Raw genomic sequence first — 23,144 nt, 5'->3', positions numbered from 1 at the left:
TCATTGGCGCAGGAAAGCCACAAGGAAGTGACTTTCTGCTTCATGGGTGCCTAACACGCCCCTAAAGCATGACGCGCAGGGTACGTTTCACTGACGTTACTCATTCTCGAGCAGTGTAACGCTATAATATGTCCGTGCATTAAGCCAAGCGGGAGGGGCACAGTTTATCGACCATGGAAGTATATATATATATAAATATAGATGTAGGTTCACTTGTTTGTTACAGCATTATTTTGCCTTGACGTGGAAGTTCATTGACCAAAATGCATGGGAATTACTTATAATAAAACGTACTGAATAGAGCCGTCAGCCTTTCTCCTGGCTGGTCTGTGGACATGGTGGTTATAGTCCAGGCCAGCCAGCATGACTCGAGCTGCATACACTGGTGGGTAGAAGCTAAAGCGCTTGCTTGCGTACATCAGAATGTGATTATAGAATGACTCCAAATACTTGACAAAGGCGGAGGAGGAGGTGGTCTCATCGATTGGTGTTTCAATGGTGTCGAGGAATTAGCCTTGTTGTCATAACTAGGCCTATAAAACAATAATAAAGACTCACCCGCTATTGGACCATTCACCGCTTCTGTCAGGCAGCAGCTCACCAGGCAGGACAGAAAACATGGACTGGATTTCACTGCTGTCCTTTGCACAGTCACCGTCACACAAGGTGTTCCCCAAGGTTCTGTACTCGGCCCCCTCCTCTTCATCATTTACCTCCTCCCCCTTGGTCAGTTACTTGGCCATTTCTCAATGGACTTCCACTGTTATGCTGATGACACCCAAACTTCAGCACCAAATCCCCCCACAACCCCCCCATCTCCCACATTGAATCCTGCCTGTCTTCACTAACACTCTGGATGAAAAATAACTTCCTCAAACTCAACAGCAACAAAACTGAACTCCTCCTAATCCACCCTCAGCAAACTCACAACCCCCCACCCCCCACACTCACTATCGATGGCACCACGGTCTCCCCCACCCCCCAGGCCCGCAATTTTTTTTTATTAACCTTTATTTTTCCAGGAATATACTCATTGAGATTCAAAATCTCTTTTTCAAGAGAGTCCTGGCCAAGAAGGCAGCATAAAAACATAAAAACAATCTTGGCGTAATTTTTGATCCCACCCTCTCCCTTGAACCCCACATCCGCCACACCATCAAAACCTCCTTCTATCACCTCCGTAATATTGCAAAGATTAGATCCTCCCACACACCCCACGCTGCTGAAAGACTCATCCATGCCTTCGTCTCCTCCCGCCTTGACTATTGCAATTCACTCCACGCCGGCATCTGCTCGGGAAACTTTTTTTGAATTAATTTATATCTGTCCCCAGACAAATGTGCATCATCACAACTCTATTCCTGAGATCCTCTGAGATTTTTGTCCCTTTAAGCTTGTCTGACCTGTATGGGTTCACTTTGGTGAGCCTAAACTGACCTGCTTTTATCTCTGTTTTATCTAGGTCTGCCCAATTTCTTCCCTAAAGATCTCTCACTACATTGGTCCATTTCATCACTCAATTTGGCCCATCTGATTGTGTGTACCTGCTCGATTTAAGCAATGCAGCTTAGGGTTCACAAACTTTTGCACATACAGCAGTTGTCAAATAATTTGTTTTATCTGTTTTAACAATTGATTTCTGGAAAATAAAAATGTTGAATGGATAAACAAACAGCTGTTATTTCATATAAAAAATACTGGTATTGATAAAAATATAAATGGTTAAAATAAATAAAATTCCAAAAGGCTCAAGGGGTTCACAAACTTTCAAGCAGCACTGTATGTGCTTCTGTATAAGTGCTAGCACTGCTTACTTTGTCTTTTAGTGATGGATGTGTAGCTTGCAGTAGGTTTCTCAGAGCTTGTTATAGCTGCCTGCGGTGGCTGGAGAGGTGGTTGATGAGAGCACTGAGACTCAACCATAACAGTCTGGTTGTGGGCTTGAAAGCAATGAGCTAAAACCATAAGCTGAAGACACAACACTGTATAGCTGAGAGGAACTGCAAACAAGCAACAATTCTTAAAACATTGCAATTTGATCCAATGGCAATATAATTGGTTTTGCAGCTTTTAACTCTATATTTTAAATTGTGAACATCAAGTGTAGAATCAGCCATCCAAACAGGATCATTTGTAAAATAAATCATAAAAATAATAATAGTAATATTATATAGTATGATCATCAATTTATTATTATTGTCAAGGCTTACATCACCAGTAATGTTAGAATGGCAGTGGGAAAGTGTCAGCCATTAGTTAATTATCTCTCCCAGTAGCCTACATGTGTTTACACATACTGGCCGCGTTTCCCAGATTCGTTAAGACGCTCTTTGGAGCTAAGTGCCTCTTTGGAGCGCTCTTAAGAACGCTGTGAAAGAAGAATGCGTTTCCCAGATTCGTTCTTAGCGAAAGAAGCTCTTTCACTAAGACAGAAGTGTAAGATGGAGCTGACCCACTCTTACAGCCTTCTTAGCGACCAAATCGTCAGTGATCATGCCGCGTCAGGGAAATTTTATTTCCTCCACTTTTCGAAATAATAAAACAATACTCAAGGCGGACCTGCCGCAATAAACATAGACTAATAGTAGAGAACATTTTTTTTAATGAATTAGATGTTTACGTTTTCCACACACATGAGTTTATAGTACTACTACACATAAAAAAAAAACATCAACAACCCTGTGGCATTTCACAGATATCAAGGATTTAATTGAACTCAGCTGAACCTCATCCAGAGCGGCTCCACCTGCTATAAAGGCGTTGCCAAAGTCCGCGCGTGTGAGAAACCATGGCTGCAATACAACAAATTCTCGCTGCGAACCAACAGCCTCGCCGTGCGCGAAGCCAGACGGTTTACATAAATGCATACGTGCGTCGGCACTTCTCCCCACTGGACGTGCTATCAGACCGGGCCGTCCAGGCAAAGTACTGCCCCGTGCGGCGATCCAACGGCTGATCACTCTGGTGTCTCCACACATCCAGAGCAACCTGCTGCAATTTTCCCTTCAGCCCGGAGATGCAGCTCCTGGCTGCGCTGCGTTTTTAGGAACATATCAACCTCTTCTGAGGTCCAACAACCCCAGCCCCTTCATCTTCACCACCAGTCACCAAGCACTGAGCACTAAACCATATATGTTACGGTGTGTGCCAGGCAGGCAGGCAAGCAGGACCCAAATGCAGACGTAAAGTGAAAGATCATTTATTCAGCTCCAGAAACAGGCATAAACACAAAATCTCCAGATGGCAAAATAGGCCACAAGGCAAAACGGCAAAAAGGCAGAGACGCAGAGACACAGGTAACACAGGAGACAAGACTCACCAAACACCATAATGAACCGACAAGGAACAAAGGAACACAAAGAGTACCTATACAAGACATAACGAGACACAGGTGAAACACATCAGGGGAGGGAACAGCAATCAACAAGAGGGAAGCTAGACAGGACATGGGGAGGAAACAAGACAGACATACCAAAATAAAACAGGAAACCACAAAAAACAAGACAGAACAAGACGGACCATGACAGTACCCCCCCCCCCCCCGCCCCCCTAAAGGTCGACTACCAGGCGACCAAAAAAAACCAGAAGAAAAAAAAAAGTCAAACCAACCAGGGTGGGTGGAGGGGAGCCAGGAGGAGGGAAACCAAAAAAAATGGCCCGGGGCAGAGCACGGGGTGACTGGCTAGTCAGGGAACTTGAGTGGAGCAGAATGGAGGGGTGTCGGGCGGGCGGCCAGAAACATGCCCCAGGGCATACACAGGAGCCTCAGGCGGACGGCCTGGGGGGCAAGCAGAGGCACGGCAGGGAGCCTCAGGCGGACGGCCTAGACGATGAGGACTCCGTCCCTCTGGAGGCCTGCAGCGACGAAGACGAGGAACCCTTTCTGGAGGCCGGCATTGGCGAAGGCCCACAGGTAACCGGCAATGGCGAGGATGGACCTCCGCAAGCGACCGGCGAAGGCAGAACCACTCAGGCGGCCAGCCACGGCGAAGGCCGGCCCCCGGAGGAAGGCAGGGCAGAGAGCGGTCCCCCCCAGGCAGGAGCGAAGGGCGGTCCCTCGACCCCTCAGGCAGGAGCGAAGGGCGGTCCCCCAACCCCTCAGGCAGGAGCGAAGGGCGGTCCCCCTCGTGCAGGGGGCGAGACCCCTCAGACAGGAACAGGAGGCCGGGACCCTCGAGCAGGGGGCGAGACCCCTCGGGAGGCAACAGGGGGCTGGACCTCTCGGGAGGCAACAGGGGGCTGGACCCCTCGGGAGGCAACGGGGGCTGGACCCCTCGGGAGGCAACGGGGGACTGGACCCCTCGGGAGGCAACGGGGGACTGGACCCCTCGGGAGGCAACGGAGGAGGAGATCCCTCTGGAGGAGGAGACCCCTCGGACAGGAACGGAGGGCGGTCCCCTTCGGGCAGGAGCGGAGGGCGGACCCCCTCGGGCAGGAGCGGAGGGTGGTCCCCCTCCACGACAGTACCCCCCCTAAAGGTCGACTACCAGGCGACCCAAGATAATAGGAAGGGAAAAAAATTCAAACCCAAACGGGGTGGGTGGGGGGGAGCCAGGAGGACAGTGTTCTTGTGGTTGTTTAAGTTCCTTCAGGAGCTGGTTGCTAGCATGCTGGGGCAGGTGGCTAGCATGCTGGTTGCTGGAACCCGGTACCTGAAGCTTGTTGCTGGAAGCCTGGGGCTGGAGCTTGTTGCTGGAAGCCGGAGACTGGAGCTTGCTGCTGGAGGCCGGAGTCAACTCGGGAGCTGGAGCGCATTGTGGAAACTGCTGGTAATCCAAACTCACCACCCCCACTCTGATAGTCCTTAAAGCAGGTGGAGGCTGGTAGCTGGGACCCAGGGGCTGTGGCTGGAAGCAGGGAACCGGGGTCAGAGGCTTGAAGCTGGGGACCGGGGGCTGAGGCTGGAAGCAGGGAACCGGGGTCAGAGGCTTGAAGCTGGGAACCGAGGGCAGAGGCTTGGGATTGTGCTGGTAGCTGGGAGGCCTAACCTTGGATGGGTATAAAAAGTTCTTTGCCCACTCCGGTAGGAACTCCCAGAGCCGAGGCTGTAATACCACAACTCGACGTGCCAGCGTCAAGGCTGCCTCTCGGTAGTCGAGTGTGGGAGCCTTCTCCCAGGTTTTTTTGAGGCAAGAAAGAGTAAAAATACCCTCCTCGATCTCCACCTCAAAAGAGCTGTCTGCTGGGTCCATTTCGGGTCGGTTCATTCTGTTACGGTGTGTGGCAGGCAGGCAGGCAGGCAAGCAGGACCCAAATGCAGACGTAAAGGAAAGATCATTTATTCAGCTCCAAAAACAGGCATAAACACAAAATCTCCAGATGGCAAAATAGGCCACAAGACAAAACGGCAAAAAGGCAGAGACACAGGTAACACAGGAGACAAGACTCACCAAACACCATAATGAACCGACAAGGAACAAAGGAACACAAAGAGTATATATACAAGACATAACGAGACACAGGTGAAACACATCAGGGAAGGGAACAGCAATCAACAAGAGGGAAGCTAGACAGGACATGGGGAGGAAACAAGACAGACATACCAAAATAAAACAGGAAACCACAAAAAACAAGACAGAACAAGACGGACCATGACAATATACCCACAACCACCACACCACCCATAACAACTGTCAGGCCTGAAGGCTAAAATAAATAAACAGAACCAGCAGATGTAGGCTACATGTAACGTCCTGCACACTATCATTTATTGCTGCAGTGTCCGGGTGCTTTACTTGAAAGTCTGGCACTGGAATGTTAAGGAAGTAGTGTTGCATACAGTATGTGGGAGTATAGTGTCCACGTTTCTGAGGTGACCATGTAACAAGTGGGAAATTAGCGGAAAAACATGCTGTGCTGAAAGGGCGCACAACACGCACACGTTTTGATCCTATACGCTTAGATAAATTACAAATTGCCTGGGACTTTTTGTTGCTAGGTTTGACACCCTCATTTCAATGCAAAATGATCCACACAATACATGGTTGAAAAAGAAACCAAAGTAGTTTATTGAAACCATATGGGGGAGGGGTGGCTCCGCGCTGTCTTTACTGGGCGTCTGCATCACCTGCAACGAAGGGAGAATGATTAGTGAAACCTTCGCACTCTTCCTTTTTGTTTGGTTCTGGAACTCCTGCCACTTCTTCCTCACAGCACGCCAGTCACGCAGGCCACATGGGCTGGAGGGGGACATTTTTTCAGCTATGGCCTGCCAAACATGGTTCTTCACCGTGATGTTCTTTTTGCCCCGAATAAAACATCCCGGTGCGGTCCTCGCCCACTAAGACGCCCATCTCCTCCGTGGTAAACGACGGTGCCCGCTTGTTTCTTTTGCTGCCAGTTTCTTACATTCTCACATGTGTGTGCCTATATCCACGGGGGTATATATGCGCTAATGGGCTTGATTACTACTTGGATACACTTCTTGCCACCCACACACACACCCGCACCCACACACCCCCACACACACACGATACATGCGTAGTCTTAATTCCACCTTTTTGGGCGGGGGACCACGGGGCGCTGTGTGTGACTTATGCGCTGATAAAGAGGTGGGTGATCGATTTGCCTGGCATCGATTTATTCAGTTTCAGCACCACCGCAGTGGACAGCTCCCACTAAAGAGCGTCTTTCAATGCTTATTTCGCTTCATCTTACGGCTCTCCAAAGAAGGGATTTCAGACGGCATCTGGGAAACACCCGTATCTTAGCGCTCCTTCTTAAGGCCAGGACACACCAGTCCGACTACCCGAAAATGGAGTTTGCCGATTCAGGCAGCTCCAGTCTTCCCGTCGCGGCCAAAAAAGTGCAAAGAACACACCAAGCCGACTGCTGACTTCCCGTACGCTCTGCGCTTGCGCGGGACGTAATGTCTCCATAACAGCAGGCGGCGCTAATCTGTATTGTGGCCCGAAAAAATACGGAAGCCGGAAATGATGGGACGGCTCTCTGGACCATAAACATAGATGGAAATACGTATTTATATTTATGGACCATAAAGAGCACCATTTTTAGCAGAGAGTGTCGAACATGGTGTCAAGCAGTCAACAAGGGTTGATGCATGTGAGTAGTCGCTGAACAAAACAAACAAACACATTAAAACAATGGCTAACTGTTGTTAGCTGTTCGTGCTACCCGCCTCACTTCCGGGCTTCACTGATTCGCTAGCCCTCCACAAATCAAATTGCTCCAATTGAAAGACTGCCCGCTGCAATAGAAGCCCGACGACATCTACGACGACCGATTTCACGGCACACACCAAACAGATTCGTGTCCCCGCCCCCTCCAGACTCTACGACGGCGATTATCGGGCCGGTGTGTCCGGGCCTTTAGGCGAACCCTTCTTTCGAGCCTTCTTTGGTCCCAAAGAACGATCGAATCTGGGAAACGCGGCCACTGTTTGTAGGGACTAGGGAGGATGCATTAGTTTGTACACTCTCACTCCCACACGTAACATTCAGATGCACTTCTCAGCCACATGCATAAACAGTGGCCATATTCCCAGATGCATCTTAAAACAAACTAAGTGAGTGGTGCTGCTGTCTGTGTTTATGTGCACCACGTATACACATGCTAACATCCCACAGAGTATACATAGGTTGGACAGACACAGCTATACACTTCATCACACCTACACACTAGCATTGAAATGGGAGACTTAGGCAGCTGGTGAATACAGTAAATACCATGATTCTATGCACATACTCATACGCATACTTGAAGCATTATGATTTTCAAATAGTTATATTTATTTCATCATTTGCAAATCATCACTTTGTTGGCTGAGTTTGGTATGATCTCGAGCCGAGCAGGTTATGTAATATTATTTATTTTTTAAAGGTCACATATTATGCTAAATGCACTTTTTAAATGTGTTCTAACATATCCATGGGTCCACGGTGTGCCTAGAGACTGCCAAAATATAAAAAAAATAATAATCTCTCCTTTTCTCACTCTCCCCCTTTCTGAAACCCCCACCCCTCCCCCCCAATATACTCCAGTCAGAATTCTCGCCGACTATTACGTAATAGTCGGCACAGCCACATCCCCATATTTTCTTTATATGTCCATGCTTCCCCCCCAGAAACGTCCACCGTGCACTAGTCTATGATAACCCCACCCCCCCATTTCTTATTGGTCCACGGCCCCGAGATCCGATGGAAAATTTTCCGAGCGACAGCCATGTTGTTTTCCCCGCTAAGCGACAAGATGCCCTTAGTACAGCCTGAATGTTACATACACCAACACAGAATGCTTTTGCTCATACTCCACTAATTTATCTTAACCACAGCAGTCTATTAATGCCTCGTTTTTAATAACACAACGGATAGGAAGCTACCTGTGCTTTTTTTTAAACGGTGAAACTAAAATAATAGTTTTTATTGGAAGTTTTGCCTGACTGGTGTATAGCTATTAGCTTTGGGACAAGCAACCAGCATTTGCTCATAACACGCTGTTTATATTCCCCACAGCAGTCTGAAAATGACTCGTTTTTAACATGATAAAGGATGGGAAGATATTCCTGTAGAAATCACACTTTGAAGCTACTGTTTTCACTGGTTTAAATCGTCTGAGTCTTATTTTTAGCGTTAGCGCCCATGTAGCTTCGGTTGTAGCACCAAGTTTTGCTCCTAATACACTAACTTAGCTTTCCCCTTGCAGTCTAATAATGCCTCGTTTTTAATAACACAACGGATAGGAAGCTACCTGTGCTTTTTTTTTAAACGGTGAAACTAAAATAATAGTTTTTATTGGTAGTTTTGCCTGACTGGTATATAGCTATTAGCTTTGGGACAAGCAACCAGCTATGGCTTAGCTCTGGGTAAACACTGTGTTCGCAGTCACGCAGTGTCTCTCTAGTATCGCGAGAGCACGGCAGAGACGGTGGGAGAGCCCCATGGACATATAAAGAAAGCCCGGCAGAGAGGTGGGAGGGGCCAGCCAGATCGCACAAATATAGGTCATCCTGAGACCAGAGGACAATCAGGGTATAGAGGCTTGCTACAATAAATGATCTGAACGGGGTTTTCAGCAAACATCTAAAAAAATAGGTATTAGGGACTACTTAGACCATATAAAATTGACAGCAAAGTGCATAATATGTGAGCTTTAAATCCATTTCTAAACATCCGTGCATTGCAACTTGAATATCTCAGTTTCTATTTAGGCCTGCGAACAACTTGTGATCTTTGGGGATATTTGGGTTTATGTGGTTTTTCCATTCTACCTACGTATCTTGTCAGAGCCTCATACTCGTTGGCGCCCACCACACAGGAAAGAGAAAATGCACTTTTCAGATTTTTCTTCTTAACATCAGCAACAGTTTAAGAGACGCTCCCAATTAACATATATATAGACAATATGGAAAAGCTTAAAGCTACAATGTGTAAGGCACCGCTTCACCTCAAGTGAAGTTTATTGCTAGTCCTCCCCCTCACTTTCTCAAGATTCAATCTGAGTTTTTGTTGCATTTCCTGATAATTTGTCTACCTTCAAACAGCATCTAGCCTGTGGCTAAGCTTCTCCATCTCCACAGGAGTTGGAAAAGCAGACGGTGAACTCTGACAGTGAACTCTGATGTTTGCTGTGTATTAAAACAGTAATTTGCTGTCCTAGTGTTGCTGTTTCTACTGTTGTGACTAATCTGTGGCAGACAGCTTTACCTTATGCTCACATTCACAAACCACTTGTCATTGAAGTGGCAGAGAGCTGGATGGTAACATGTAGGGCCCAACCGATATATCGGCCGGCCGATTTAATCGGCCGATTATAGCACATCTCAGAAAATCGGCAAAATGGACGCCGATTTTTTATTTTTTTTATTCCAGCAATCATGTTGAGTGAGATGCATTGCTGCCCCAGAGGTAGCCTTATAGCATATTAACAGCAGCAGCAAGTGTGTTGTAATACATTAGATTAATTCACACTTGACAGTTCCCCCTGACACCAATAGCAGTCATTGGTCATCTCTTGACTGTTAATAGTAGTTGATATTACTATAGTTGTTATATAGAATGTATATAGTGCTTTATTGGAGGTCATTCAAAGACACATTACATCAAACATATAGAAAATCATACTTATAGAAAAAGAAAACAAAATACAGACAAATTAAAGATAAGGTTTGGAATGGAGTCCGGTGTAATTATGCTTTCTTCTTTTGAGTTGACTTTTGAATGAGTTTATTTAGTCTGAGATGCTGATGTTTGGAGGGAGGGACTTCCAGAGGGTTGGGTGCAGTTACATAAAATGCTTAATGTTCTGAGTTTAAAAATGCGTCATGTCACTTTAGACATATTTGTAACACTTTTTTTTTTTTTTTAGATAATGCATATTTCAATTAATAAAAAGTTTCTGTACACCTATTGACAGTAACAAGTATTTATATATATTTAAGGGTTAAAAAAAGTAAATTTTTTCAATATAGGGGAGAACGGGGGAATCTGAGGCATCGGGTAATGTGAGCCACCCCCTGTATCTAGGCAACGGAAAACATTTGTGGTCATGTGAGATATATGTTTTCAAGCCCCTCTCATTTCCCCATGGCCCTGAAAGAGAGGACCTCATGGTTTTGCTGTCAACTTAATCAACTGTTGTGCCAAAGCAAATGTATTCACGTAGATAAACTTATATCATACGTGTTGATGAACTACCAAAACATGAAACCATGTGATGCTGATAACTGAAGATTAGCCTGAAATGCTAAGAGAGGTAGTTTTTTCTCAAATTATGGTGGTGGGGGAAAGTGAGCCAAATGCTCTGCCATGAGGCACAAGTTAAGTTTAGTCTTAAACATATTTTAATGTAATATTACATGACATATGTTTTATTTTAATGTCATACACATTGTAGAAAACCCATCATGCCAAGGAAATACACCAGGAAGACGACCTGGGGCAACCACATGGAAAGAGCACCTTCTCATCTTTCCCTGTAACCTTCAGGGCTGGAATATAGAGTAGGCCTAGTTGTAGAGTATGACGGGCTGATGTTATAATCCAGTTGGGTCTTCTCCTGTGTTCTGAGTCCCAGGCTGTTCTCTAATCTAACTGGTTCTATCTTTCATTTGAATCTTATTAAAACCTTTTGAATTATAATATGTTGTATTTGATTTTGTTCAGAGTTACTTTCAAGTGTTTAGACAATTTGCTTTGCTTAATTGACCAAACCCCATCATTCTTTTACTAGTCCGACATTAGTTCTCGAATGTGTGGCTAGCTTTCAGGATTCTTAAGGCCTTTGCACACCGGGCGCGTTTTATTCGTGCGATTAATCCGTTAATTAACGAACGTATACAGAGTCAATACAAGCTTCCACACCAGCGGCGTCATTTCGCATCGCGAATTTGCGTTTTTTATTTTTTCGAACAGAGTTCGATTTTTCTGGGACGTCGCTTCTAAAGTGAGACGCGACAAAATTCACATTTCAAAACATTCGCTTTTACTTTGCGTTTATTCGCGTCGCGCCCGGTGTGCAAAGGCCTTTACTGTTACAATATGTGTTGTTATGGTAGTTTCAGAGTGGAAAAAGTAAGTGGATCAGTTTACCCCAAAGTGAGCCACATGACAACTTTTTTTAAAACAATCATATATTCACTGCCCTTTGTCTTAAAAAATTTCTGCTAATGCCCATTTCTAGGAAACATCCTGAATTAATGGGAAATGTGTACATTTGAGTGATAAATCATTTTAGCTCGCTTAGAGGGGAGCAAATGTAAAAAATTGCTCAGATTACCCCGTTCTCCCCTATATTAATGGGATTTAAAAAATAATAATAATCGGCCGATTTAATCGTTATCGTAATTTTTCTCAGAAAATAATCGGCATCAGCATCGGCACCCAAAAATGCATATCGGTCGGGCCCTAGTAACATGTTATTTGGTCGGCAGAGAAAACTGGCAATAGTGGAAGTCACTGCTGTTGAAAGTTTTGAAAATATTTTAAACTTTTTGCCAGAAAATACTTTGGAAATGGAACTGGACAACGAGAAGCTGATTATTTTGGTGCATCAGCATCCAGAACTGTCTGTTAAGAGGATAAACCCATACACTTTGTTGTTGTTCTTGTGTATTCTTCTTTTCTTCACACAAAGAGGAACAAGGTGCACAGCCAGTGCACTGCTTTCCTTCTTTCACTGTCCAAGTTGGAAATAACTTCCATTTTGGAGGGAATTTAACTTTTGTTTTAAGTTTGCATTTATATTATTTAGATAAATCCACATTTTACAGTTACATGCATGAGAAGATACAATAATGGACAAAATAATTGTATTTAATTTCCAGCATTTTATTCATTTCCTTCTAAACAATAGTACAATATCGCCAGAGCAAAACATGGTCATGCTTGTTTCGTTGGGTTTCCTCTTGCCGTCTTGCCATTCTGTTGGTTCTAATGTAAGTCAGTGTCAGTGTGTCTTTGCATATTGTGTGGAGTCATGTGTTGGTATTAACCCTAGTCTGTTTCTCTCTGTTCTGCAGGTGGTACCATGGGCACCTGTCTGGGCGAGATGCAGACAAGCTGCTGACAGACAAAGGGCGAGCCGGCAGCTTCCTGGTGAGGGAGAGCCAGAGCAAACCGGGAGACTTCGTCCTCTCTGTTCTGACCAACGAGGAGAAACAGGAGAATGTGGACCGCAAGACCAAGGTCACCCACGTTATGATACGCTACCAGGTCAGATTAACCACCTCAAGACACTTCAAATAAACACAATCTTTAATTTATGAGGAGAATACTAAGTGTTGGTTTTGCTGGATTTAGACTATAATGCCTATTCCCTGAATTGACCATTCAGACTACCTCCGCATTAGGGGGTCACAATATCGAAAATGTATCACAAGGTTTGCTTATTGCAAAGACGTATTGACCTGCAATAAATGGTAAAATGGTATACTATTCCATGTGCCAAGCATTCACACTCTGCATGTCAATATATAGGTCCTTCTCATATAATTAGCATATTGTGATAAAGTTCAATATTTTCTGTAATGTACTGATAAACATTAGACTTTCATATATTTTAGATTCATTACACACAACCGAAGTAGTTCAAGCCTTTTATTGTTTTAATATTGATGATTTTGGCAAAAAAGTAAAGAAAAACCAAAAATCCCTATCTCAAAAAATTAGCATATTTCATCCGACCAATAAAAGAAAAGTGTTTTTAATACAAAAAAGTCAACCTTCAAATAATTATGTTCAGTTATGCACTCAATACTTGGTCAGGAATCCTTTCGCAGAAATGACTGCTTCAATGCGGCGTGGCATGGAGGCAATCAGCCTGTGGCACTGCTGAGGTGTTATGGAGGCCCAGGATGCTTCGATAGCGGCCTTAAGCTCATCCACAGTGTTGGGTCTGGTGTCTCTCAACTTCCTCTTCACAATATCCCACAGATTCTCTATGGGGTTCAGGTCAGGAGAGTTGGCAGGCCAATTGAGCACAGTAATACCATGGTCAGTAAACCATTTACCAGTGGTTTTGGCACTGTGAGCAGGTGCCAGGTCTTGTTGAATAATTAAATCTTCATCTCCATAAAGCTTTTCAGCAGATGGAAGCATGAAGTGCTCCAAAATCTCCTGATAGCTAGCTGCATTGACCCTGCCTTTGATAAAACACAGTGGACCAACACCAGCAGCTGACATGGCACCCCAGACCATCACTGACTGTGGGTACTTGACACTGGACTTCAGGCATTTTGGCATTTCCTTCTCCCCAGTCTTCCTCCAGACTCTGGCACCTTGATTTCCGAATGACATGCAAAATTTGCTTTCATCCGAAAAAAAGTACTTTGGACCACTGAGCAACAGTCCAGTGCTGCTTCTCTGTAGCCCAGGTCAGGCGCTTCTGCCGCTGTTTCTGGTTCAAAAGTGGCTTGACCTGGGGAATGCGGCACCTGTAGCCCATTTCCTGCACACGCCTGTGCACGGTGGCTCTGAATGTTTCTACTCCAGACTCAGTCCATTGCTTCCGCAGGTCCCCCAAGGTCTGGAATCGGCCCTTCTCCACAATCCTCCTCAGGGTCCGGTCACCTCTTCTGGTTGTGCAGCGTTTTCTGCCACACTTTTTCCTTCCCACAAACTTCCCACTGAGGTGCCTTGATACAGCACTCTGGGAACAGCCTATTCGCTCAGAAATTTCTTTCTGTGTCTTACCCTCTTGCTTGACGGTGTCAATGATGGCCTTCTGGACAGCAGTCAGGTCGGCAGTCTTACCCATGATTGCGGTTTTGAGTAATGAACCAGGCTGGGAGTTTTTAAAAGCCTCAGGAATCTTTTGCAGGTGTTTAGAGTTAATTAGTTGATTCAGATGATTAGGTTAAGAGCTCGTTTAGAGTACCTTTTCATGATATGCTAATTTTTTGAGATAGGAATTTGGGGTTTTCATGAGCTGTATGCCAAAATCATCAGTATTAAAACAACAAAAGACCTGAAATATTTCAGTTGGTGTGCAATGAATCTAAAATATATGAAAGTTCAATTATTATCATTACATTATGGAAAATAATCAACTTCATCACAATATGCTAATTATATGAGAAGGACCTGTATGTGGCCAATCAGATGAAGCCTACATATCAGATGTACTACTGTTGCACTCGAGGAACTCCTCAGACTAGCTGTAACTGTAGTTGAACAGTGAATATTTGTGTCCAGCAGGATGGTAAATATGACGTGGGCGGAGGTGAGAGGTTCGACACTCTGGCTGACCTGGTGGATCACTACAAGAAGAACCCCATGGTGGAGAAGAGTGGCATCGTAGTGCACCTCAAACAGGTACACACCACAACATCCCCTCAGCTCAATATGCTGCATACAGCACCTTGGAGGAATAGATATGTTTAAGGACCCCACGGAATAGGATTGTTTTGGGGCTGATGCTGATTCCGCGCTGCTTCCTAAGTGAACACACTTTTTAAATGTTGTACCGCTACGTAGGTCTGTCACGATAACACATTTTGCTGGGCGATTAATTGTCCTAGAAATTATTGCAATAAGCGATAATATTGCCGTTTTGAGACCATTTTCAACTAATATGATGCAATGCAATGCAAAAATAATGCAAGTAGCTTACACCTTTCAAAGATCAATACCATGGCACCAGACTAACTTTTTTTTACTAATTGAACTGGCGCCCCTAAAAATGTTTAGGGTTGCAAGCAGAAAAAGTAAGGGCACACATTGCATGGACCAGGGGCCGTATTATAGAAACTTCCTAACTCACAATTCCTATCTTAAATGTTTGGTAACTATGGTAATTAAAATTAGGACCTGATTTAGGAGAATAACCATTACAGATGAACAGTTCCTAAATCAATGTTCCTATCTTCATTCAAGCATCCTAACTGCCCAGAATCTTAAAAAAAGCCTGTGTGCATGAGTGAAGTTTATGCATGGGGAGAGGGGGGTTAGTAAAACAAAGGCTTTTTATTAGGAAAAAAAAAGTGTTTACATCGGTGTTAATATGGCAACTTGGCCAATGAAGATTATTCTGAGATGGGCTATAGTCAGTAATGTGTTTGCAATGTGCTGTTTGATTCATAATACACAATGATGACGTTGTTGTTGATTTAAATGGTTGGATGATTTAATCTGCCCTGTCCCAATGGACGACCACAGCCCTTTAACGCCACCAGGATAAATGCAGCCAACATTGAGAACCGGGTACGAGAGCTCAACAAAGTAGCAGACAACTCTGAAAAACCCAAACAAGGATTCTGGGAAGAATTTGAGGTATGTAGGCTCAAAACTATAATTGTTGTTTTTAAGAATGGGGAAATGTATTTTTCAGTTAATATATTTGGTCATGTTAAAGGCTCTGTGGTCAAACGTTTCATTAAATGGAGCTCCAGTACAGTAGAGGTCTAGATGGCTCCAGGAAATATTTGGTGACACTGATAATAATAATATATGACCCTTTAGTGTGTGCCATTTTCCCCAACAAACCTTTGGCTGCCATTAGAAAGCTTTCAAGTTAGGATCAAGTTCTCAATAGCTCTTGCACAACACAACCCTTTAATGAATTCTATTCGTTTGGAACTCTTAGAATGGCTTTCTTGCTTAACCTAGTTTGAATAGAAAATAATTTCATTAACAGTTATTTTTCAGATAAATGCCATATTATATGTCTATCTGAATATGGTATAGGCCTTTTTTCCCTTCTTTTTTTATATTGAGCTGTGTCATATTTATTTGTTTAGGCTGTTTTTCCAGTGACATAAATGTTTTCCTGTTTCAAGCTAAATTCAAATGTATTATACTGCTGGCAATGTGAATCCTTTCATGTCATGGCATCGGTGCACATTGGGCTAATAATAATTATATGGTCTCTATCTGCTCAAAACCAGGTTATTACAATTTACTTTTGTCCACAAAAATGTCTGGTTGCTGAATAGACTAATCCAATGAGATGATTATTTTTCAAATTAATTTGTATTACTTTCTGTATTGTCTGTGATGAAGTGTGTATTGTTTGTTTGTTTATTGTTTATTGTTTGTTGGATCCCCATTAGTTGTCACCATTGTGACAACTATTGTATGGATGACATGCCATTGTCTCATAGACACGCTGCACTTTATAAATGATTTGTTTCTCAATTTTTAAAAGACATTGCTTTTATATTCTTGCAGAGCAGTTTTGCTTCCAACATTAATTTGTCCAGCTCCTATGAAAGAAGATCTTTTGATCCCTGTTTGTATTAGACTGTAACTCCATGTTGAAACACTTCATCTGAAGTCTACAAGCAAATGCTGACACATGCAATTTTCCTGTTCTTGCTCTTGCCAAACTGGACTGTATTAAAGGACAATTTGGCTATACAAACAGAAAATCTGTTTACATGCTGTGTTACTCACTGTGTTGAGTTGAATTTCATATAAAACATTTGTGCCATAACTGAAACGCTCCATTTTAGAGCCTGTCTCTTTAAATGGTAAATGGACTCCTCTTATATAGCGCTTTTCCTGGTTTTTCACAGACCCAATGCACTTTACATTGTTTTGTACACATTCACCCTTTGACACACACATAGCAGCAGCTACTACGCAAGGCGCAAGCTAACTATCGAGAGACATCCAGGGTTCAGGGTCTCTTTGCACAGGGACACTTCGACATGTGGCAGGGAGGCGGGAGATCGAACCACCAACCCTGCACTCCAGTGGACGACCGCCCTACCCACCTTGCCACAGCCGCCTTTAAGCCCCACCTTCCAAAAAGCCAAGTCTGTTCTGATTGGTCCTGAATCTAACTGCCGGTTTGAATCTAACTGCCAGTCAGATCTGGGGGTGTTCTTATCACAGGTGGAGGTGGTGCTAAGTTAGGTTGGTAATGACGGGGACATGACCCCTCATGATGTCCCAAGGGCACACAAATATCCAGGTGTTTATTTTATTTCATTTATATAGCATGTGCCACAGCGACCGCTGACATACCATGGCATCTGCCGCTCAGTAACGGTAAATGCCGTCCCAACAATGGTATTCTGCGCCCTACGTGACACCAGCACTCCCCGCCTCCCCCCTATAGTTTCACGACAGGTAGTGCCGTAAATGTAAAGCTATATATATATTTGGTCTTTATTGACACTATATCACAACATAACGCTGTAAATAAAGGGATGTATATGTTTCTCTGGCCCGTTCTGTTGTTAGGATATGTGAGATCTGTTTGTTGTTGCTTTTGAAATGACAGATGCTTTTGAAAACAGCTGGACTTGCTGCGGTGACTGTACTAGTTAGCCTTGCCACCTGAGCAGGTCTGGTGTGTCAGTGGTCTCTCTGGCACATTCCACATGCGGACAAACAATCTTGGCGTCTCTCAAAATATCTGACTGGTGTTTTTCACACCTCTAGTCACACCTGGGACCAATATTTATGTTAAAAAAACAAGAGTAAGTGCATTTTGCATAATAGGCGACAGTTAAAGTTTGCAGTCTCCTTCTTGCGTGCCTTTGTTTGTGCATTGCTGTATATTTTAATGGATCGTTTCTCCTGGAACAAGCAGCCAGCAGCTTACTGGCCCCCTCACGCATCCGCACCTCCCTCTCTATCTGCCGCAGCACATCTGGGTCCTGTCCCAAGATTAGAACGGGGGGAGGGAAACAGTATTTTGTTCATAACTATCCATTAGCCTTGTACGCCTTTTAAAGGTGCTTTATGTAGTTTCAGGAGAGGGGGATTTGTTTACATTTTGATTTCAGTTGGTTAATAAAACTTATTTTTTTCTAATGTAATTCTTAGTATTGATGATTATATCAAAAATTATTTTGGGGCAATTGGAAACCAAACTTAACACTAGAATATTTTTGTAAACCAAACTGTGGCGCCTGCTGCTGTCAACAACGACAGTCACTCTTCAGGAAGCTTTCTAACTTTAAACATTGCACCTTTAAACCCCAGTTGAACCTTCTGGCAACAGGCTTTTAACCATACTGAACCAGACATCTTAAATAAGAGTCCAGACCCCCCTGTCGTGATGTCTCTGTTAATTTAGTGCATCACGTTAATCCACTGTGGAAAAGTGTGAAACCATTGGCAGGAATGCTCACTCAAACACTTGTCAATTTGTATTTATTTGGTTCAGATGTATTAGTGCATGTGTGTATGAAGCCCTTTGTAACTGTGCTACAGTATAAATAAAGTTTGACTTAATTACTTACCTCAGAATAAGTACTTGCATTATATTGGTTTTTCCTTTGTGGTCTGCTTCCAGGTACTTCAGCAGCAGGAGTGCAAACTGCTGTATCCCCGGAAAGAAGGGCAGAAGGCAGAAAACAAGAGTAAAAACAGATACAAGAACATCCTCCCCTGTGAGTCAAACCTGCCATTTCCTGTCTCAAACTTCCTGTGGAAAAAATGACACATATAGACAACAGGCCACATAGAGGCCTCAGCACAGAGTGCAGATTGTGCTTTGATAGCTCACAGCCTTTCAACTGACTGATTAGATTGAACAAGAAAACAAGTGTGATCTCAGAAACTCTAGACATTTGTGTTGTGCATAATGACAGTTTGACTTTGTGTCTTCAGTTGACACAACACGGGTTGAACTGGTGGACTCTGATCCAGAGGTTCCTGGTTCAGACTACATCAATGCCAACTACATCAGAGTGAGTCTGCTGAGCATCAAACAAAGCCCTTTATCAACTGTAGATTATCCAACCATGGCCCTTCTACACACCATTCAGCATCATTCAACAACATCTCAAGATAGTTCACCTCAAAGAATTACAATTCAGTCAACACGGACGATTTTGAGGTTAAACAGACTATTTCATCAGCAACCATTTAATCCCCATTTATTTAATTTGACTTTAATCTATATTTTAATTGGGTGAATATTTCTTTAGCTGGTGGAACTATGGCATACATACAGAAAGTATTCACAGCGCTTCACTTTTTCCACATTTCGTTATTTCGTCCCCATAATGACAACATGAAAAAAGCTTTTTTTAAATGTTTCCAAATGTATTAGAAAATAAAGAACTAAAATACAATATGTACATAAATATTCAAAGCCTTTGCTCAATACTTTGTTGTGGCCCCTTTGGCAGCAATTACAGTATCAAGTCTTTTGGAATATGAAGCCACAAGCTTGTCTTTGGCCAGTTTTGCCCATTCCTCTTTACAGAACCTCTCCAGCTGATCAGCCATTTTCAGATCCCTCCAGAGATGTTCAATGGGATTCAAGTGTGGGCTCTGGCTGGGCCACTCTAGGACATTCACAGAGTTGTCCTGAAGCCACTACCTCCATATCTTGGCTGTGTGCTTAGGGTCGTTGTCCTGTTGAAAGATGAACCGTCGCCCCAGTCTGAGGTCAAGAGCGCTCTGGAGCAGGTTTTTTTCCATGTCTCTGTACATTGCTGCATTCATCTTTCCCTCAATCCTGACTAGTCTCCCAGTTCCTGTCGCTGAAAAACTTGTCCAATCAACTGAATTTACCACAGGGGGACTCCAATTAAGCTGTAGAAATATCTCAAGGACGATCAATGGAAACAGAATGCCCCTGAGCTCAATTTTGATCTTGATCGTAAAGGCTGTGAATACTTACGTACAAGTGATTTCTTTGTTTTGCTTTTTAATAAATTTGCAAAAATCTCAAACAAACTTTTAAGGTGTCATTATGGGGCATTATGTGAATAATTTTGAAGAAAAATATTAAACTTAATGCAGCCTCATTCCAGGCTGTAACATAACGAAATGTGGAAAAAGTGCGTGAATACTTTCCGTATGCAATGTATGCCTGTATATTTAACTTAATCATCAGTTAGTTCACATTTTTACATTATAACACTTTCTGTGCAAATATGAATTTACCGTGTTGGAGTCAAACACTTAATTGAGTGTATTATTGTCCATGCTGTACAGAGTGTCCACGAAGAGGGGCGCTATGTGGACGAGGGCAAAGTCTTCATTGCGACCCAAGGCTGCCTCCAGAACACAGTCACTGACTTCTGGAATATGGTGTACCAGGAGAACACACACGTCATCGTCATGACAACCAAGGAGGTGGAGCGAGGACGGGTGAGTGACTGCACATTTCTTTCATGTGCTTTAATAAATATTATAATTTGAAAATATATAACTTGTTAGATGTGCATCTCTTTTAAAAAACTACAAATCTAGATGTTGGATAAAATCATATTTTAATTTTATAAACACACAAGTGTCCAAAGTTTTTTTTCTCAAAAATTCCTTTTTTCCGTCATGTTTTTAAGAAGAAAATGTCATTTAAATCAAACACTGAACAAGATATGATCAAATCCTTCTGTTATAACCTGAAGAGTAATGCCAGGAATGATAATGGAAAGTCTAGTTGATGTAGGTGCTTTGTAATTTGAGTATTTAAAAAAACTAATGTTTGAGATAATGGCTCTTAAAGATGATGCAAATGGAAAAAGATTAGTCAAATAAACACCTAAATGTACATTTTGGACCTTTTATGTATACTGGTATGAAAGAAGACATGTCATGGAATAAAAATAGACAAGAATCTCTATCTTGAATCTCTATCTCTATCCTGTCTTGCCTTAAGCAGAAATATTTCTATACAATACATTGCCAAAGCAAGTAGCTTATTTTTCCTCCCCAGGTTTAATTAGTTTGTCTTGTCAACCACATTGGTCAGAAAGTGCTTTACAACGCATCAAGATAACAGGACCAGAGGTGAGGCATTTAACTGTCTCATGATTAAAATGCTGTTTAAGGCTCTTTCCGATCCTGACAACACAGAAACCAGGGTACACAAAATAATCTCCAAATCAATCAATTGACAGAAAAATACTATTTACATTTATTGATACTGTATCAAGTCCAGGGGCTGTTTCAGGTAGCTGGTTTTGAGGCAACCCAGAGTTTGTTCGCTCAGAGTTAGTGGAAACTCTCGGTTTTCCGTTTCAGGTAGCAGGTTCAGCGCAACTGAGAGTCAGTAACTGCGGCAACATACGCCATGGGTCTACTGGATAGGTGATTTGACCTATTGAGTTTGTTTTCACTTTACGCTGCAGCTCCGACTGAAGAAAGAGTATCACTGTCACACGCGTCCCTGTACAGTTTGAAGCAAAATCACTCCACAGAAATCTCCATCGGGATGTTTTTATCATTTCCTGATGATTTTACATTTGATCGATCATTTATCTGATCAGTAGCCTTGTTCTCAGCCCTCGTGCCGTTCATATAGGCGACCACCTTACACATCGCGAACATGCTTTACATTCAGATTAATAAACCTATTATATTGTATGTATCTGATTATTATTATTTTTATTAACAGGAGTTTTTTAACGTCTGTGCAACTGAACAGATTTCTGTCAGGTTTAAATGTAATTCTACGGCTGCACGCGATCGTTACTGTTCACTTGTGTCATCCCAAAGTCACAGACGAGCCTCGTTAAATAGCCTAATATGAATATAGAAATTGTATAATAATTTAAACTGTGATCACTAGAGGACAAGGGATCTGGTACTAAATCAATCAGGCTCTACAATGGAAACTGTCACCTAATGTGTCTGACGTTAATGTCTTTCACTCCCCATTTAAAAGAAGCGACAGTCTGTTTACAGCATCATGGCTTGCCTACATAATACAGCGAATATAAAGCACTGTCAGCAATGCTGTGCAGCGCCAGCTTAATACTTTTGCTGCTGCTGATATGCGTAACTTAATTCTTAAAATAGACTATTGCTTCTCCTACGGAAGCAATGATGCTCTTGACAAAAGAAAATTGCCCCGTTTTTTCTGAATTGCCGAGGTGATTAGATCAGAGTTATGAGACAATATCCCCGTGAATTCTTCTTCATACCATAAGCTTATTCGTTAATATTTCTAACTCTAGTGGGAGTAGCGGAGAAGTTTTCTTTTCTTTTCTTTTTTGAGAAGTGGAGAAGTGGGAGGATCAAGCATTTGTTTCTCCTGTTTCCATGGTGAATCATGTTATCAGCGATCCATTGACGATGGCTTTTACGCACACGCTCCACCCAGAGTGAACACGCTCAGAGTTGATTGACCCAACGCTGATCCACTGTTCTGAAACCAAAAATCAAGGGTAGCTCATCAATCCTGCGCAGGATTAAATTCTGAGTATGTAAAACCAGCTACCTGAAACCGGCCCCTGGTGTTGACCATTATACATCTGCATGTCACCTATTGTGTTCCTGCATATGCAACGGAAATCCAGTACTTGATGGCATTAGCTGATTCTTAGAGAGAGGGATGGATAAGTGTAGCAGAGATGATGTGTGTGTAAGAGGTGGGGGTGGGGAAGGCTGACAGGGATAGTTAAGCTGGAAAGCTGCTGGAGATGAGCTAGTTCTTTGGATTGTCTAATACCTCCCTCTCTCCTCTCCTTCCCTGGCTTCCTTTGCCTCTGCTTTAGAACAAATGTGTGCGTTACTGGCCCGACCTGGCGGGCTGCAAGGAGTTCGGTAAGGTGCAGGTGAGGAACGTGGAGGAGCGGCCTGCTCAGGACTACATCCTCAGGAAGCTGGAGGTGACCCGTCTGGACCGGGTAGGGACAGATGATATAACCCCTTAACTCATACACACACACAATACAAGATGGCATAGATCAAATTAAAGAGAATAAATTCGCCAGAAAGGCTAAAAGAGAATGTATCGCTTTGCTTATTCTTCACCACGCCAGCGACGAGGAGTCA

General features: G+C 43.2%; 1 protein-coding gene across 1 annotated transcript in view; it reads left to right on the top strand.

Moving 5' to 3' along the window:
* Nucleotides 1-23,144, top strand: part of ptpn11b (protein tyrosine phosphatase non-receptor type 11b) — a 110,903-nt gene that overhangs the window by 75,835 nt on the left and 11,924 nt on the right. The window contains exons 4-10 of the mRNA XM_080030400.1: nucleotides 12,476-12,668; nucleotides 14,652-14,768; nucleotides 15,612-15,725; nucleotides 18,703-18,799; nucleotides 19,020-19,099; nucleotides 20,358-20,513; nucleotides 22,865-22,996. Coding sequence (XP_079886526.1) covers nucleotides 12,476-12,668; nucleotides 14,652-14,768; nucleotides 15,612-15,725; nucleotides 18,703-18,799; nucleotides 19,020-19,099; nucleotides 20,358-20,513; nucleotides 22,865-22,996 — 889 coding nt within the window. The remainder of the gene's footprint in view (nucleotides 1-12,475; nucleotides 12,669-14,651; nucleotides 14,769-15,611; nucleotides 15,726-18,702; nucleotides 18,800-19,019; nucleotides 19,100-20,357; nucleotides 20,514-22,864; nucleotides 22,997-23,144) is intronic.

Source organism: Ammodytes marinus, assembly GCF_949987685.1.
Source record: "Ammodytes marinus genome assembly, chromosome: 7".
NCBI classification, from domain to species: Eukaryota; Metazoa; Chordata; class Actinopteri; order Uranoscopiformes; family Ammodytidae; genus Ammodytes; species Ammodytes marinus.
This window is presented reverse-complemented; position numbering and strand designations above follow the sequence as displayed.